Consider the following 18,503-nt stretch of genomic DNA (forward strand, 5'->3'; position numbering starts at 1 on the left):
TACAGCAAAAGCTGTAATATTGCGAAATATTTTTACTATTTAAAATAACTGCTTTCTATTTGAATATATTTTAAAATGTAATTTATTCCTGTGATTTCAAAGCTGGATTTTCAGCATCATTACTCCAGGCTTCAGTGTCACATGATCCTTCAGAAATCATTCTAACATGCGGATTTGCTGTTCAAGAATTTTTTAAATTATTATTATTATTATCAATATTTAAAACAGTTGAGTACATTTATTTCAGGATACTTTGATGAATAGAAAGATCCAAAGATCAGCATTTATCTGAAATAAAAATAAAAAAAAGGGCGGGGGGAGGGTAAATCTTTTATTTAGCAAGAATGCTTTAAATTGATCAAAAGTGAATATAAAGAGTAATGTTACATAAGATTTATATTTCAGATAAATGCTATTCTTTTGAACTTTCTATTCATCAAAGAAACCTGAAAAATTCTACTCAGCTATTTTCAACATAATAATAATAATAATAATAATAATAAATGTTTTTGAGCAGCAAATCAAAATGACTTCTGAAGGATCATGTGACTTGAGTAATGATGCTAAAAATTATACTGTTCAAAAACTTTTGACGGGTAGTGTACCTTACGAATTATTAATAAGCAGCAAATTAGGAGATTATTGAGGCAGTAGATTATTAAATCCATGTAGTTGCCTTTTATCTCTTAATACTTTTTTGGGCGTAAGTCCACTCTAAGTACGCATGCTGAAAAATGAAGTGAAACTGCTTTTTCTTGCATTTGTCATGTGCTAAACTTCATTGCTACCTAAAATATGAATGTTTTCTCGATTACTGACAAACTGGCCAGTGCACCGGAATTAACAAAAAATCCACAGATACAGTGCCGGATGAATAAGTGAATGCAACACATCTCTAATGAAAAGACTAGTTTTTAGCAGAATTCATGCTAGTCCACACCTGTTCATGGTGGTTTGCTGCTGGTCTAGCTGATGGACCTGCTCATTAGCAATGGCAGAGACGGTTTAAGTCAAGTCTCCTTTATTTCTGTAGTGCTTTTATACAATACAAATCGTATAAACAGATAAACAAGAAAATAGCATGTGGACAGTTTAGTTTCTGCTGTAAAGCAGCTCTCAAAGACAATAGTGCCATTATTCAGCTCAAGTCAGTTCAGAGTTGGTTGAGTTCAGATGCTGCACGATGAGTCATATTTCAGTCGTGATCACGGTTTCTGCGTCTCTCAATTTATTAAGCATGATCGTCTGTGATATTTGCCCGCTGGTTATGTTTACCAAGGTTTTGTCACTGGTTTAGCTAGTTAAGAGGCCTGTAGAGGCTAGATCCAAACCAGAACATTCGATGCTTGCATTTTCAGCCAGGATTCAAGATAAGCTTAATTTAGCTCAAAGCACAGACCCTCCTTTACAGCATTATCACGGGTGTATCATTTGCAAGTTATAGGTGAAAAAGCCAAAACAGTGTAATTTGAACAATTACAGGATCAAAGTGTAACATGCGTGGATGGACTCCAGGTCCTAAAATGAGGAGATCAATCCGACACTTGGCACTGTATATGCACCGCAACAGTTTGAAAAGTTCGCAGTAGTTACTTGTGTTTGAACCCGTCATAGGCACTGAAGATCTTTGGCTTTGTGGGAGGGGTTCAGATAAAGCCATAGCACGTTGCTAAGTGGTAAACAAACATGAAAGCCCCAGCTGAGACAGGAGCAGTATACTGATCAAGGATTCACAGTGAGGGACAGGTACCTTGTCATTAAGGGCCACGACATCCTTAAACTGTCCAAAAGTGAAATAGGTCTGTGGCTTGCTGTAATGACACAGTGTGCACTGGTCTGGCTGAGCATCAGAGGATGCTTGACTTATGTTAGTTTGAACTCGACCATTCTTTGATGACACACGGCTCAGATGCGACTCATGTGCTGACATGCTTTTCACTTACAATTCAGAGTTTCCATTGCACTGTTGTGGAAAGTTTGTCAGTCGGTACTATAGGGGTTTTGCTACTGTTTTTCTACTTAGTTGTCATCAAATTCAAATACAACGCACAATCTGTATCCTAACTCTATCTTAACTATGACAAATTAAAACTTCAAGTACTGTATCTGATATGCTAACAACTCATGTTAAGAACAAGACACATCTCATTATAACACCCACATTATTTCAAAACCCACAAAATTGTAGATAAAAAAAAACTCAATAGTGAGTGTGTGAAGTGAATGTGTAAACTCTATGAATGAAAATGAGCACAGCACGTTGTGAAGCACCAAGCACTTGAAGTTTCCACAATAACCTTAAGCAACTGTTTTCTATTAAAGAACTTTTTCATTTTATTTAACATTTAGTATTACTGTTTTATTAAAATATACTTGCAGAAATGTTGTAGTAAAAAGGAATAGTTATAAATCACACAAAGGAGAACTGCTATATGTTAATTATGATGGGAGCAGAATTACATTCAAAATCCACCTTATCTTTCCCGTAAGACGGGGTACGGCCATTTGTAAATTTTATGGATCTGGCTTCCGGTGTCATTGGCTTGCAGCTATTTTTAGCTATAAAAAAAACTTGTTTTGCTGCTTGATGTTGCAAACTGGTGTGTCTTATTTTAATGTATAACGTTTTTATTATGAACACACTGGTTTTTAGTGCAAACAGCTTTACCGTTTACTGCACTACTGTTATTCTTCTCGTTATTTCCCTACAGCGGCTAATGAACCGGAAGTCTCGCACATTCACAGAAAATGGCTTACTTCCGCGCTGAAAAATAAGGTGGATACAAGGATTTTCATATAGTTTGGACAAACTTCCGTTTTAAGCCCCACCCACCTCCGGATTTATCCCAAGAGATACCGTTACAAATAACATTGTCTTTAAAACAGATACAGATATTGGCTTTGCACATCCCTACAAATGATAAATATAATACTTATAATTTGTTATAGGCTATTTTATTTAATTTATGTTAAACAGTTTGGGTAGGGCTGCACGATGAATCGTATTTTAATCGTGATCACGATTTCTGCTTCTCTCGATTTATTAAACGTAATCATATGCGATATTTGCCTGCTGGTTATTTAGCATGAACATTTTTCTTTTTAATTTGGCATTTGTGCGCACGCGCTTTCTCTACATTACGGAAAATGCACAGATGAATGAAAACACCAGCAAACTTGTAAGTTGGACGGTAGCGAGCTGAGATGTTCCGCTCAAATGAAAGTCTAATACAGACAATCTGTTTTCTTTCACTAGGTCGTTTGCGCTGTTTGCTGTGACTACATCTGCAACCATGCGAACTGATTATGAATTGATTGATTGATTGCGACTTGAAAACGTTCTCTTGATTAGTGCTTATGTGAAAGTGCACTCGTTCTTATGAGACGTAAAAACAAAAAATTAAAATCACAATAATTGTGATATATTATATTATTTAACAAAGTAGCCTAATTGTTGTCAGCCCTAATTTTAAATATTTAATATTGAGAACAAGACGTGTCTGTAAAGGTGTGAGCAGTCTCAATTAGCTGTGTGTTGACCTGTGTTATGAGCTGATTACTAACCACAACAAGAGGGCCCCTCGGTGACCCCTGACCGGCAGCGATTAGACCTGAAGGGCTCTCTCAACGACGAAGACTACGACACTCCCTCATCAGCTGATGCGCCACCAACCGGTTCCTATACCTGCTGCATTCCACAACACTTCCTCTCCTCCATTGTTCTGAGGGGGAAGTTATGGATCTCTGGTTGTTAAGGAAATTAATGATGACTAGGATCAACCATGTTGGCATAAGGCATGAATTTCATTTTGCGTGATTGTAGTACATCATTCGGATTTTTGAAAAGAGCACAGAAAGTACTCGAACTGAATGCTGCTCGAGAAATGTGAAAGAAGAAGTACGCATATTAGTCAGTGCTGGGTAGCTAACAGCTTCCTTGTCTTTCTCCTGCATGGCATACTCTTTGATGTCAGTTCTATGACTGAGCTCTTGTCTAAACTGACTTCAATAGGTTATGCTTTGTATAAGTTGATCCCTGGCATTATTTTACTGTGAGTCAGTCCTTTTTACATCTTTCTCGGTAAGGAGCTTAATCTGAATTTCACTTTAAAGTCTAAGGGAGCACAGAACAAGAGGGAACTTGAATGAAACTGGCCCGAGAGAAGATCCAAACCTCATCTAGCAGGGTGTAGCGAAACTATTAGGATTTGTTCACCAAGTAATTCCTATTACAATTTGACCTTTTCTTAGCCTTTGTCAGTCCTTCGCCTCAGGGGCCAAGTAGCCTCTCAAACCAATGGCACGGGACGTTTACGTCCCCCCCGCCCGCCCCGTCTGTCTCACGCTGATGCATGCATTTCTTTTACATGCATATAAATACACAACCAACCCTCAGTGCTACCCAAGGGCCGAACTAGCCGTGGCGGGGGGGGGCGACGCTTGAACTGAGATTAAAATATCGGTCAGTTGCCATTTCTGTCTCTTTTTTTTCTTGACAAGAATTGAGTTTATTTAGACCTAGCACCAATTCTTTATGACCACAGCACACGGGAGACTTTTCAGGTGCGCAAACCAACTTCACCTCAATGCCGAGCGCAAGTCAAACAAGTGCGGAAAAAGCATGGATGCCGAGGGAGCTTCAGTAGATGAACATTGATTAAATGTGGAGTTGATTAAGGCAGTGTCAAAACTATGCATGCGTCTGTCTCACGCTGATGCATGCATTTCTTTTACATGCATATAAATACACAACCAACCCTCAGTGCTACCCAAGGGCCGAACTAGCCGTGGCGGGGGGGGGCGACGCTTGAACTGAGATTAAAATATCGGTCAGTTGCCATTTCTGTCTCTTTTTTTTCTTGACAAGAATTGAGTTTATTTAGACCTAGCACCAATTCTTTATGACCACAGCACACGGGAGACTTTTCAGGTGCGCAAACCAACTTCACCTCAATGCCGAGCGCAAGTCAAACAAGTGCGGAAAAAGCATGGATGCCGAGGGAGCTTCAGTAGATGAACATTGATTAAATGTGGAGTTGATTAAGGCAGTGTCAAAACTATGCATGCAACATGTCCTTGGGCTAAATATACTTCTGAGATCACAATATGAGGCACACATTTCATATTTATCTGTAATTTAATGCACAAATAAATGCAAACACAGTGCATTTGTACTCAAAAATGGGTGGCAGTTTTACCTTAGTTTGGAAAAATGGAAATGGATTAAATTAATTTTTGCATAAGTATTTTACTAATACTAATTACACATGGGGATTACATTTTCCCCCTCTGTACTGAGTTTAATTTAGTTATAAAACTCTTGCAATTTATTTTGATGACTTATAGAATGTTATACATTCAATGTGATATATCTCAACATGTTTTTGAAAACAGACCTCACAGAGTAAATCGATTATATATAATTGAATGTAGGCTGGCTAATCTTTGAACTATGTGGTTATTTGCATATCGTCAAAATTAGTCAAATTCACTCAGTATTACTTGATCTGTTCCATTATCTCAATTACAGTACGATTAAGTGCAATTAATATTTAGTTGTGTGGTAGGCACTAAAACAGTCCAGTAGTTTTATATTTGAACTCATTTTTATGTTGAACACAAGCAGCATCCTCAAATGATGCCCAGGTTGCATTTAACCCAAAAAAATATTTTATCATTACCATTATAATTAACATTATTCTCAATAATGATTCTCTAGTGATTCTACATCTTCGTTACTGTAATAGAAAAATAACTACATTGCAATGCATTGATGTTTTACTTAATTAAATAAGAACTAATCATTATAAGCACATTGTTTTTTCATCATAATCAGAAAGAGATTTACAGTTTCAATTGAGCTGTAAATGAGATTCATATTCGTTATTTTTTAATGGCATTGAGAGGTTTCATTATTCACCCAAAAAGCTAAGAGAGGCTGCGTTACACTTATTTCATACAGGTAAGCCTTGATTAAGCCACAGAAAAGCGACTGCAAGTAATGTAGGTTTGCATGCATTAATATAGAATTAATTTATGCGGTCACATTGGCTATTTTATGACAGCTTCAACTGTGGCTCATCCATTAGATTTACAGCTAGAACTATTGTTTCTACCGTTTCAGTTTTTTAGCTGGCAAACGGTTTGTGGGTAAAGATGCCGTCAAGCGTGGACAGCCCTCAGGTATACTGCAGTCAAGACTAAAGTGATAATTAATAGGCTCTGCTGACGGCTAGAATCACCACCTCATACTTTGGTATTGTACTTTGCCAGAAGCTGGATGAATTTGAGACGTCACCACCGCTGAGTGAGGTGAACAGGTGTTTCAGTGACATGTCCTCATGCTCAGCTGACTTGGGTGTGTGTCTGCCCCGTCATCTGTTGCAGCTCATGATATTGAGATCACCATCATTTAGTAAGAGCAGAGAACTCAACAAATAAAAATAAAAGCACATTGGGCCAAAACGAATTCATTGATTTTGTATGACTGCACTGAGATTGGATAAGCTGGTATTTCTTCAAACAATTATCGGGAGATACAATCAAGCATTTATAGGGTTGTCCTAATTTGTATCAGTTGTGTGCAACTCTCAATTCTTTGAACCAAGCTCGGTCATATTTTAGTGATATCCCAAACGAAAGGATGACCAACTGACATCCACCCTCCACCCTGGCAGAACAGTACCGTCTTTACCTCCCCCAAAATCCCCTAAAGCCAGGTAATTCAAAGACAATAGGACAGAAATGAACATTCCCTGTGGAGTCTTAGATATATTTGCTGTGTGTGTATCCAGTCTAGGTTTTAATGCATATTTCAGCAAGCCCAAGCAAGTGCACCTCTGAATTACCACTTTACTTGTAGGCCCCGGGGCCACAGAGCCGACTTTGACATCAAGAGAGAAGTGTTTGGGAGAAGGAATGTGCGGCAAGCTTTCACCTCCAGGTATTTATCTTTTAAGGTGGAGCTTGGGGGTGGAGGTGCATGTCATGAGGAGACGCAGGAAGCCATGAACCTGGTCTCTATACCTGGCCCACATCACAAACCTCCTTCACAATGATACAAAGCAAAACGTAACATTAGGTTCGGTGTTATCCAGCAGTATACACCCGTGCTGTCCAGGTCTCTGCATGGACAGTAGCAGTCCTGCGGTAAATTACCGCAGGTTATCATATCACATAACTCTCTCTCTCTGCCTAAAAACTGAATCGAAGAAACTTCAATGACTTCACTTATACCTCTGTCAGAAGCTGATTGCTTTAACCAAGAGAAATTGGCACATTTGGGTCTTTTCACACAAAGTGAGGCAGTAAATTTCTCATTAACTATATATAGTGTAGACTGATCTAGGTCAAACTTGACACTTTCTGATACTTCTAACTTCTCACATTTTACCATGAAGCTGAACTTGAGGCTGGAGTTGAAAAAAAATATAAAAAAAATAAAAAAAATGTGACTCCAGAAACAATGCACATTCTAGCTGTATCGATGGTTAGCTGTATACCTCAGTGTTTTTGTAGCTTTTTGTGTTGATTATTAGACAGTTTTATACCTTGACGGAACATGCACTTGTGTAGCACACCCCTTGTGAAACAGAAGAACACTTTAGCATTACTTTTAAAAAATAGTGCTTATTATGAAAATAATATACTTTAAAGGAACATATTTAATTGCGAACACAATGCATTGTTTTCAGAAACCTAAGTGCATGCTATTTACAATTAAATGATTAAGTATTAAAGGTTACATTTATATTAAATGCAGTTAGTTGAATTTAAGAGTGTTTTGACCCAATTAAGTTCTTTATATGTAATTTCATAATTACTTTTATTGTCTTTGAAATATGGTTAAAGTGCTATTTATAGTGAACTGAAATATACTTTAATGCCATTTCTGTTGAAACTTGTATGTCATGTATTCAAATGTATTTGTAATTACACACTCATTATGATAAAGCTGTAATTTAGTACAAATATATTATTAATATATTAACTTAAATGCATCAAACTCCTGCGCGCGGTTATGAGGCGCATATTAAAGTTGAGAGCAGCTCTGCGTTTGGACCCAATCACAGGCTTTTGCCACGGGCCAAATTCTGATGATAGAGTCACTCAGTCAGCCTGAACCGCAAACGCTCGGGACACGCACTGTTTTAATAGTTATTGGGACATGCAAGGCTTTGTGTGTTATATATATAAGGATGTCTAAGGGTGGGTGGGGGGACCCCTGTGGATTGGGTAGCTATAACAACCTGTCCGGATTCCACCCCCCCGGTTTAAAGCCCCTCATATGCAAAAATGAAAACTTGCGAATTGCTTGCTTGCCTTGTGTTAGTTTTTCTTGCGCTATTGCTTTGTGCAAATGATCAAGCTGTTTTGTTAGCCTATTTAAAAAATGAATAAAAAATAAATTGAACCTATGTTTTAAATAAATATTTAAATGCCATATTATCTACAAAAAAAAAAAAAAATATATATATATAATAAAAATAAAATAAATGTCAAGATACTAAACCCTAATTTGCTTCCAAATAAATTTGTAGCATTTAAAATATAAAATCCAATTAAAACTTTTAAACGCGGACAAGATTATATTGATCTGTCCATCTTATAACAACTTTAACTGAAAGGGTACGTTTGCCTAAGATCATGAAATTGATCAGGCCTATTGATGATCATAATAATGATAATATAAATAATCATAATCTACGTTATAATAATACAAAAATAAGATCTAATGCTGTTTCCCCCCCAAATGGGAAACGTTCTTTTTTATATGCAGATGTTGCAATATTTCTACAAGTTTCAGAGTAAATTCCATCAAAGCACGTGTTGTCTTTCCGACTGGACGTGTATTCATCGTGTGTATTCATATTCATCGATCCTCTCACACCTGCTCAGATGCGGTTTGTGGCGAAACAGGTCCTTTACGGAAATGTATCTAGATCTAAAGGATAGGCTATAAACGCACATCGAGTAAAGAGGAAATGCTGAGCCTGATTAACGAATGAATGAATCTCACGTTCTCCCTCATCATAAAGTCTTAAAATATAATGAATAACTTGCAGATCTAATCAGAGAATTAATTCCGACTATTAAATAACTATTGATCAACTGTTACATAAAACGGCATATTTAGTCTAACATAATAGGATAACGAGATAACAAATTTTCTTATGGGCCTAAACATACACTCTAAAAAATGCTGGGTTAAAAAGGGACAAACCCAGCTATTGGGTTGTTTTGACCCTGCGGTTGGGTTGTCAAAACAACCCAACAGCTGGGTCAAAACAACCCAACCGCTGGGTCAAAACAACCCAATAGCTGGGTTTTGACCCAGCGGTTGGGTTGTTTTGACCCAGCTGTTGGGTTGTTTTGACACCCAAACCGCTGGGTCAAAACAACCCAATAGCTGGGTTTGTCCCATTTTAACCCAGCGCTGGGTTATATTGAACCCAGCATTTTTTAGAGTGTAGGCTTAAATTTCTTCAAAGGTCATAGAGACTCTTAAAGACTTGCTTTTAACGGTGACTGGCTGTTTCGACCTGCTTCCAGTTTTGCCTCTAAAGTCATTATATTGACACTTTTGAAAACAGGCCTACTTTCATGATGGCATCTTCACATCTGAGTCGTTTCAACCATTTTATAACAACTCGTGTTTTTGATGTGCAATATTTTAATTAATTAATTCACTCATTTTCTCATGCGTTCTTTTTTAACGACTGTAGCTGATATGTTATAGGTCTAGGACTGTGTTCAAACACATTTCTATTTCATGCGTCTACATCTAGTGGCAATGAGCAGCAGCAAACTCGATGTTGCTCTTCAGGTTGCTCAGCAGCAGAGTATTTTTAAACGAAGCAAATATGTTGACACAGTGAGTACCGTCCGTAAGTATCAAATGTCATTTCTTCCACAACCTCAGTGTGAACGTGCTCTGTCTAAAGCTTTCAGTGCTGTTAAAGCTGTCACCTTCATGTTCCAGTTAACATCTGACCAACCTGAGCCCTCTAGTGGAAAAGAAACGTTATAACAGACACATTTGTTATAACATGTTATAACGAGATTTGCATATTAGTCCCAAATACTTCACAAAGTTACTGACAGATTCCTGGATTGTTAATTAATTAGTAAACTGAAGAATCATGTTTGTAATGAAGAGAGCTGCGTTGCCTTGAGATATGCATCGTGAACTCGACACAGCTGCAGTCACAACATCTCCGGTGGAGGAGAAATATGAAACAGACAAAAATGTTTGAGGTTCTGCTTCAGAGTCCAGCTAACAGAGCTTGAACAGGGTATTGTTTAGTCATGGGTTACAGTATATGGGCACAGTGTCAGCTCTATTATTCCAGCCATGAGAATGGAATATGATTAATATTGCCTCCAGGTGAGTATGAACTCAGCGAACCGTCACAATTTGTCCTCCTTACTCAACATGACTACCGGTTCATGTTGACAAAGTTTTTCTAAAACTTCTTGACATTTGGGTCATTTAGATATACAGGGGGTACGGAAAGTATTCAGACCCCCTTAAATTTTTCAGCTTCAAAGGGGTGATTATTTTTATTATTATTATTTTTTATAACGTTCCATGAGGACCACTTATAATGTGATATATAAAAAATGGTGTTTATATGTATATAATATATGTAAAAAAGTTGCAATTTTCTACCTTGTTTTTGTCTGTTTTCCACACTCCTTTAAAAGGGGCATGTCTCATTTAAGGTGCTCTTCGGTCACTTTTGACCGAAAATGTTTCTGTTTTGAATTTTTAAAAATCACAGCTTCATCGGCATTGTACGAAACTTGGTGACTTTTATGGCATTTGGAATGTGAACACACAAAAGAAATAAATCTAAACCTTTACAAAAAGTTGTCTTTGAGAATGTATAAATATATATATCTAAACCCACACTTAATAAAAATAAGTATTTATGTCTAAAAACAATTAGAGAATGTATAGGCCTTTTATATAGAGCTATATAGGAATCTATGGGCTAAACCATGGAATTGCAGATGTTTTTCTTATTTTACTCCCACCAGATGGCACTAATCTGGCTTCAAAAATGGGATTTTAAAGGCATTGACTCTATTTTAACATGAAATACTGCATTCATTGAAAAGTAATATAAAAATATATATTTTTTCATTATAAACAACAAAGCACATAAACAATGTAAATATGAGATTTATATGGAGTGTAGACAGTTTCAATGATTATAATGGAAGAGAGCAGAACTTGCGCCTAACTATAGGGATCGACATCTCCAGCGATTATAAAGTGAACATTCTTTTTTATATAATCACAATTTAAATATCAGCTATTTTTTATGCTACTAAAAATGTGAACACGACTGTTCAGTCAATGGCTTGATTTTGCCGATGCATAGATATAATGAGTCTTCATGAGTCTTTACATATCAGTCATTTATCACAGATTAGGCTTCAGAATTAACACGGCTACTTAAGTGTTGTCGCATTATGTACTTTTCCTTTCACTAAAAGTGTGTTTGCAAAGCTTGTGTCCAGTATAAACAATTATGCCCCACTGACATGATCAGGCACTTTATTGAAATTAAACAACCACATGATAGAATTCTTCAGGCAGTCTTGCATCTTAATGTTTTTTATAGCACAATGACCTCTTGTCAAAAGATCAAGGAAATTTTGATTTCTCAATTCATGACCGTTCAAGCAGAGCTACTTCTGAGCTACTGTAGACGTACATGAACACATTACCTTAGTTAATGTAAAACCATAACATGGTGGAAGGTGAATATAAAACATTAAGGCATAACTGGGTGTTTCTTCAACAGTAATTTTTTTTTGTCCCAGCTAAAACCATGCTAAAACTCTATTTTTTTTGTTTGAATTATTATAAATGAATTATTAACTGTAATAAAAATCGACTGCCAAAAATCCAACAACAACATTTTTTTCTTTTTTTTTTTAAGTCAGTATTTAGTTTAATAAGTTCTTGGCAACCATGGAGACAAACAGTGTCAGTAAAGCGCAAAGTTGAGAAAAGGTAGCAAAATTTCACAGCAATTCTTTTTTTTTTTATTGTGCATTATTTCCAATTGGAATCTATTATTATGTGTGAAAATGTTATTTAAGTGTGTATATTTAGGTCATGCTAGCTATGAAATTAGCTTTAACAAGGGAAAAGAGACTGCTATTTTAGTTCTAAAACTGCTGAAAAAGTAATTTCTACCACAAAACACAATAAATAATATCAGGGAAATTACATCTGTCATAAAAAAAAAAAAAAACCCTAAAAAATATTTTCATATTTTCCCTGGTTTCACAGCTTTGAAATGCACAATCTCTCGCCCTCAATCGTTTTTGCCCATCTTTCACTTTTTCTGTGGGTAACAGAGGGACCTTGTGTCAACATCATGGTGTTTTCACGCGCCTATTCTGACCTCACCGAGACCATTATGTCATGTGGAGAAATGCAAAGTCAAGGTGGTATCCAGGAGAGTAAGTGCACTGGGTGGGCCAGACCTCCACATTAACTGCACGTCATCGAACCTTCCTCCTTCCAAGTTCTGTTTCACCACCTTTACCTCATATAGCAGGTCTTAATTTTCAGTCCAACATTATATGAAACAGAAAATATGGTGCACATTAATGTGGATGTTAAAAGAGATCACTCATAATGAAAAGAAAAAAACAAAAACAAAACAATCACCCATGAATGACAAAAACACTTGTGTCGTTCCAACTTTCTAATCTATTCTTTCTTCTGTGGAACACTAAAGGGAAAGTTCTGAAGGATGTTGTTCACACTGCTCTTCTAATACAATAGAAGCAAATGTGAGAGCTACACCAGAGGGCATGATTTTTATCGAGCAATGAGATACATTTCAATTTGTTGTCCACATATCGCAAGCACAAAAGTTTTCTGGACTACTTTTATGGTTGTATTTAGAGCTTGATAGCCCGCCACTATGCTTTTGTTGAATGGGAAAGAGCAGTTTGGACATTCTGCATAACATCTCCTTTTTTGCTTCACTGAAGAAAAAATGTATACAGGTTTAGAACAACATAAGAGTGAGTAATGTAAATAATGGTGGGATTTTCATTCTTGGGTGAACGATTCCTTTAAGGAGAGATGATTTGTTATTTAGCAGAGCTGAGAGTGAAGTCAGGACCCGTGTGTGTGTGTGTTGTAATTTGAGCTTTTTTTGTGAAGTTTTTCAGCAGCCACATAGTTACTGTATGTGAGTCCCTCCCTTTGAAACTGGTAACTGCATAGATTTGTATAGGTAGATGCCTTGTTAACGGCTGTTCTGTGTTTATTTTATTTTAATAGTTAACTATAATAACCCTGCTCCCTTGTGACATCTAGTGGTTGAAAAATCTTATATGTGACCCTGGACCACAAAACCAGTCATAAGGGTCAATTTTTCGAAATTGAGATTTATAAATCAGCTGAAAGATAAATAAATAAGCTTTCCATTGATGTATGGTTTGTTAGGATAATACAATATTTGGCCGAGATACAACTATTTGAAAATCTGGAATCTGAGGGTGCAAAAAAAAAATCTAAATATTGAGAAAGTCACCTTTAAAGTTGTCCAAATGAAGTTCTTAGCAATGCATATTACTAATAAAAAATTAAGTTTTAATATATTTACAGTAGGAAATGTACAAAATATCTTCATGGAACATTATCTTAATATCCTAATGATTTTTGGCATAAAAGATAAATCTATAATTTTTACCCATACAATGTATTTTTGGCTATTGCTACAAATATACCCCAGCGACTTAAGACTGGTTTTGTGCTCCAGGGTCACATATAAGAGTTGGCGTAGCCTTTGATTTCCATAATATGAAAAAAAAATACTATTGAAATCAGTGGCTACTGTCAATTCTTTGGTTGCCCACATTCTTCGAAATATCTTCTTTTGTGTTCAATAGAAGAAAGACGTTCATACGGGTTTGGAACAACATGAGTAAATGATAACATAATTTTCATTTTTGGGTGAACAGTCCCCTTATATTCTTTATTCTGTAAACATTATGAAGTCCAAGCATTATTTCCAGTTCGTAAACAGTCATAAGATCAAGCGGTTCGAGGTTAAGCTTTAAAAGATGTGTGCGGGTATCAAACAGGCGGAGTGCAACATTTGTTGTTGAACATCAGTGTACACAAGAAAGTACATAAGAAAGTATATTTTATAGGGAGAGTAACTGTAATGGAATCTTAAAAGAGTCCCTTACATTTACAGGAAAGATCATGACAGTAATACAGGGTATAGACTACATGATTTTAGGCCCGATTTTTTTTCACTCGCTGACAGTTTTCTGGAGGCATATCTCGCTTTATGAAAGACTCAAAGATGCGATCTGAGAGAAGCGCTGATGCAGAATTCAGAAGGCTCTTATATAAAATAGTTAGGTGATTTCTGACAATTCTTTCTGATTGTTATGAGTCTTTGTTTTGCCAAAAACATCAGTCATCAGTGAAAAACAAATAAAAAATACAAGTTTTTTTTCTGCTTTTACTGGACAGGACAGCTATCGGACAGTACAGGTTGAATGGAATCAAGAAAAAATGGGAAAAAGTACTAAGTTGCGTTAAAATGTTGTACTGTTTTTTCTTTTTCTTGTGACTCATAAGGCTGAACTAATAATTTCCCCTAGATGACATGAATACATTCCTCCAAGAGCAGATGAGCAGAGAGCAAGAGCTGCCGCTCTGAAGGACTTAAAAACAGAAAGTGGTCCGGATCCTGTCTTATATCACCCACTGCTGAGACGAGCGTCCCATCAATCCACTCACTTTCCTTCACAGCAGGCGGATGGCTGTGCAGTATATTTCATATTCCTGTTTCATAAGATGCTGACCCACTGACTGGAACATCTGTGCAGCTTGAGAGAAGACATGTCAGATCAGGTCTATCTCAAGGGACCGGGTCTGTGGCGTAGGCTACGTGAAGAAATGAAAAGTTGCAAGCAGGCAAAAGCATTAAGAGAATGATTAAGTTTTTCAAGGTTACAGCAATGGAAAGAGCCAGTCGTACGGTAGCAGTTACTTTTAAAATATGAATACTCACTTTCACTTTCCTGGTTAGCTATCAAAACTTGTGCATTGGGGTTATTCTAAGGTAGGGCTCTTCAGCTCTGGTCCTGGACCACCATCATGTAGAGTTGAGCTCCAATCCCAATCAAACTCACCTGCCTGTAACTTTATAGTAATCCTGAAGAACTTAATTAGCTTGTTCATGTGTGTTTATTTAGAGTTGGAGCTCATCTCTGCAGGAAAGTGGCCCTCCAGGGGCCTGTAAGCTAACTAAACAAATTTGGGGTTACAGGAAAGATTATGAATTGACAAAACCAAACCAAACCAAACCAAACCATTCATGCTTTGTTTGCCAACTCAGGCTTTGATCCTGAGTTCATGATTAACTTTGAAGCATGTGCAATTGTCTTTAAAACTCTTACCTTTAATTTGGAGCATAAAAAAAAAACCTGAGGGAGTGACTTTATTACAGCAGATGTGTCACATTGCTTACAGCTGGACCAATTTCGGTTTGAGATCTCTTACCCAGAACAAAAGCAGACACAAAGCAGGTAAGCCATGGAGCATAAGTTACTATGGCATTGAGCGCTGGTAAAAGCCAAGCCACCTTCTTGGTGCTTAAAACACAGGTTGGCACAAACTAAACTGAATCTTACTTGGTTATAGCAACCTAAATTGGCTTCATGGTATAGGCCTCAGGACCAGAGTTGTGGAGCCTCATTCTTAAATGATAAATGATTGTAGATTAAAAACCACTAGAGGTCAGTATTGTTTGAAAATTTGGTCATAGCTGTGTGTAATTTTGAAATATTTAATTATATCCTAGTTTAATATGCAGGGACAACTACAAATCATCTGTATGTTGATACATCTGTATATGGCTACCAAAAACATTCCTCTGTTTTTTTTTTTTTAGCATTCCCATCATTTTGACACAGTAACATCGCCTCAATCTCAACCAGTGGCGTACTTTTGGGGTATGAGTGTGTGTTTGTCCAACCAGATGCAGATAGGGGTGTGTTCAGGAAACCCACTTTTATAATTGGTATAAAAGGTTTTTAGCTGCAGAGAAATTGAACACTTAACACAGGTTTAATTTCTAGCTTCTACAATGTGCAATTCAACTGATTCAATAATTACAGAGACAAATAAACAAGACATTTCAGAGCAGGAACACCAGCAGAAACATTAATGCATGCTGACATTTAAAAGCCTATAAAATAAGCACAATACTCTAATAACAAATGTTACTGTACCTTACTGTTTAGGGAATGTGATAAGTTTAGCTGCATTGTTGCAGCATACAAATGTGCAGCTTTTGCAATCAAACTGTCAACTTTTTCATGACTCACTGACAACAGCCTGTCTTTTGTCGTTGAGCTAAATCTATGAGCGTTCTGAATTCCAGAGGAGAATGCTAGGACAGAGCACAATGAGATACCTGTAGCAGTCAGTCGCTCTCAGGTGTTTGATCTGTCTCGCTCTTGCCACTCCTACCCCTGCCAAAGGTCTCAGGCCAGTATGAGAGCACTGAGTAAGGAGCAAAATGTGGAGTGAATAAGGAACAGATGAGAAAATAACTTTATGAGAAAATAACCCACAAATTTGGAAGGGAGTTTTTGCAGTTCTTGTTCTACTAGCATGTGTTTTGCAAAGGATTATGTACATCCAGCCAGTTGTTATCACAGAATAAACCCAGACCTGAAGAGGTTTATTTTATTTTGTGATAACAAATGGCTGGATGTACATTATCCCACTTATTACAAGGCTACTTGACTCATAAGTAAATACTTAGACACAAAATATTGATTCTAGTTGAAATATTTTATTAGCTATTTAAACGCAAAGCTTCCATGAAGAAAAACAGTTCCTAACAAACGGCTTTGAACCTAGACGAAGTTCAGAAGAAGACGTACATTTAAGGCATAAGTACAGTTGTATCACTAATTACACATAAATAAAGACGGGGAAATAAAATGTTTATTTGAGAAGAAAGAAAAAATATTACTATAAGCCTGCAATTAATACTGAAGTCATCCTGTTTCATTTAACAGTGAATAGAGTTGATAATTGAGGTGCAAGATGACAGCAGTTGAGTTCGAATGAATGTGCAGTGTGTTATTCTGTGTTGCTATTAAAGACGGTTGTTATAACGGTAGAGGAAAGTTACTTTTAAAAGTAATGCATTACAATATTGCATTACTCTCTAAAAAAAGTAACTAATCGGGTTACTTACAGTAGTTACTTTTATGGAAAGTAATGTGTTGCATTACTTTTTCTCATCTAGGCTGGGCTTGCTTGTTTGTTTTTAATATAAAATGTTCTAACTTTGGCAAATGTAAAAGCCCTTTCATTCCCTCAGGCTGAAGGAATTGAAAAAGTAACTCAGATATTTTCTTGTAGATTGGTGTTGATAGGCTAGTGGGCAATGCACTGATATATAACACCATTGTGTTACAGATGTACTGAGTTCGAATCCCAGCTTAAGGACCTTTCCTGATCCTGCCCCCTCTCTCTCTCCCACTTAAAAAAAAAAAAAAGACATTTTCTTGTAAATTAGAAAGTTAATTTACTTTACATTACTTTACTAGTCAATTGGAAAAAGTAATCTGATTATGGAACTTGCGTTACTTTTAATGCATTGCCCCCAACAAGTGGCTGGTTTATTATCAGATCTGGTGACACAGTTTCTATGCTTAAAGTGACCTTTTCTGAGCAACATTTATAATAAATCAGCATGCAGTGTATCGGTTTGCTTTAATAACTTCATTCTCTTAGTGCTGCACATCAGAAACCATGACACGACTGATCGCGCTGTGCTTGTTTTCATTCGTAGAGTTTAGACTAATTTCCTCACTATTGCATTATAATTTTTGTTGTTTATCTGAAATATCATGCTGTCATTAGGAAGAACAAACAGTTCTTGCTGAATGAGCCAGGTCTGGTCAGGTTTTTTGGTAAGTAGCACACACACATTCTGGCAGAGAATGATGTCCAAACTACGGACTATCTTGGACAACACAGTGGGAATATGTGGGAAAGAGAAACATGTTATATTTTTTCTATTATTTATTTGAATTTGTTATGGATTTTGGTGTACAATCCCTACAAAACTGACCCCAGTATTAAGCCTATCTTGCAGCAAATATTGATCTTTGTTTATTCATTGCCTCCACCTTTTGAAATGAGATGAAACACGACATCTGACTATGTCTTAGTTACTCCAGACATCAGCATCATTGCAGCCATGTCCATCTGCGTCAACTTTATTCCACCCAATCATTACATAGCTGAAATCAGTCGGGTGGATGCCTCGTTCCTCCCTTTGCTGACCTGCTTATCTGACCCCGGCCTTTGAAAACTGGGCTCTTCCCTGGAAGTGCTCGCCCACTGCTGTCACTTTGTCAATCCCAGAGTCTGAAGAGACAGTGAGGGGCAGGAAAAGGCTTTTTTTTTTTTTTTTTTTAAG

At 36.8% G+C, this 18,503-nt stretch overlaps 1 protein-coding gene across 1 annotated transcript in view; it reads right to left on the reverse strand.

Annotated features, from left to right (window-relative positions):
* LOC107661901 (protein Wnt-3a-like) overlaps nucleotides 1-1,930 on the reverse strand; it is a 12,864-nt gene extending 10,934 nt beyond the window's left edge. Inside the window, exons 1-2 of the mRNA XM_016451688.1 lie at nucleotides 1,751-1,930; nucleotides 1,594-1,631 (exon numbers count right to left, since the gene is read on the reverse strand). Of these exons, the coding sequence (XP_016307174.1) occupies nucleotides 1,594-1,631; nucleotides 1,751-1,930 (218 nt within the window). The remainder of the gene's footprint in view (nucleotides 1-1,593; nucleotides 1,632-1,750) is intronic.
* Nucleotides 1,931-18,503: the final 16,573 nt, after the last annotated feature.

This window comes from Sinocyclocheilus anshuiensis, unplaced genomic scaffold (assembly GCF_001515605.1).
Source record: "Sinocyclocheilus anshuiensis isolate Anshui unplaced genomic scaffold, SAMN03320099.WGS_v1.1 scaffold723, whole genome shotgun sequence".
NCBI classification, from domain to species: Eukaryota; Metazoa; Chordata; class Actinopteri; order Cypriniformes; family Cyprinidae; genus Sinocyclocheilus; species Sinocyclocheilus anshuiensis.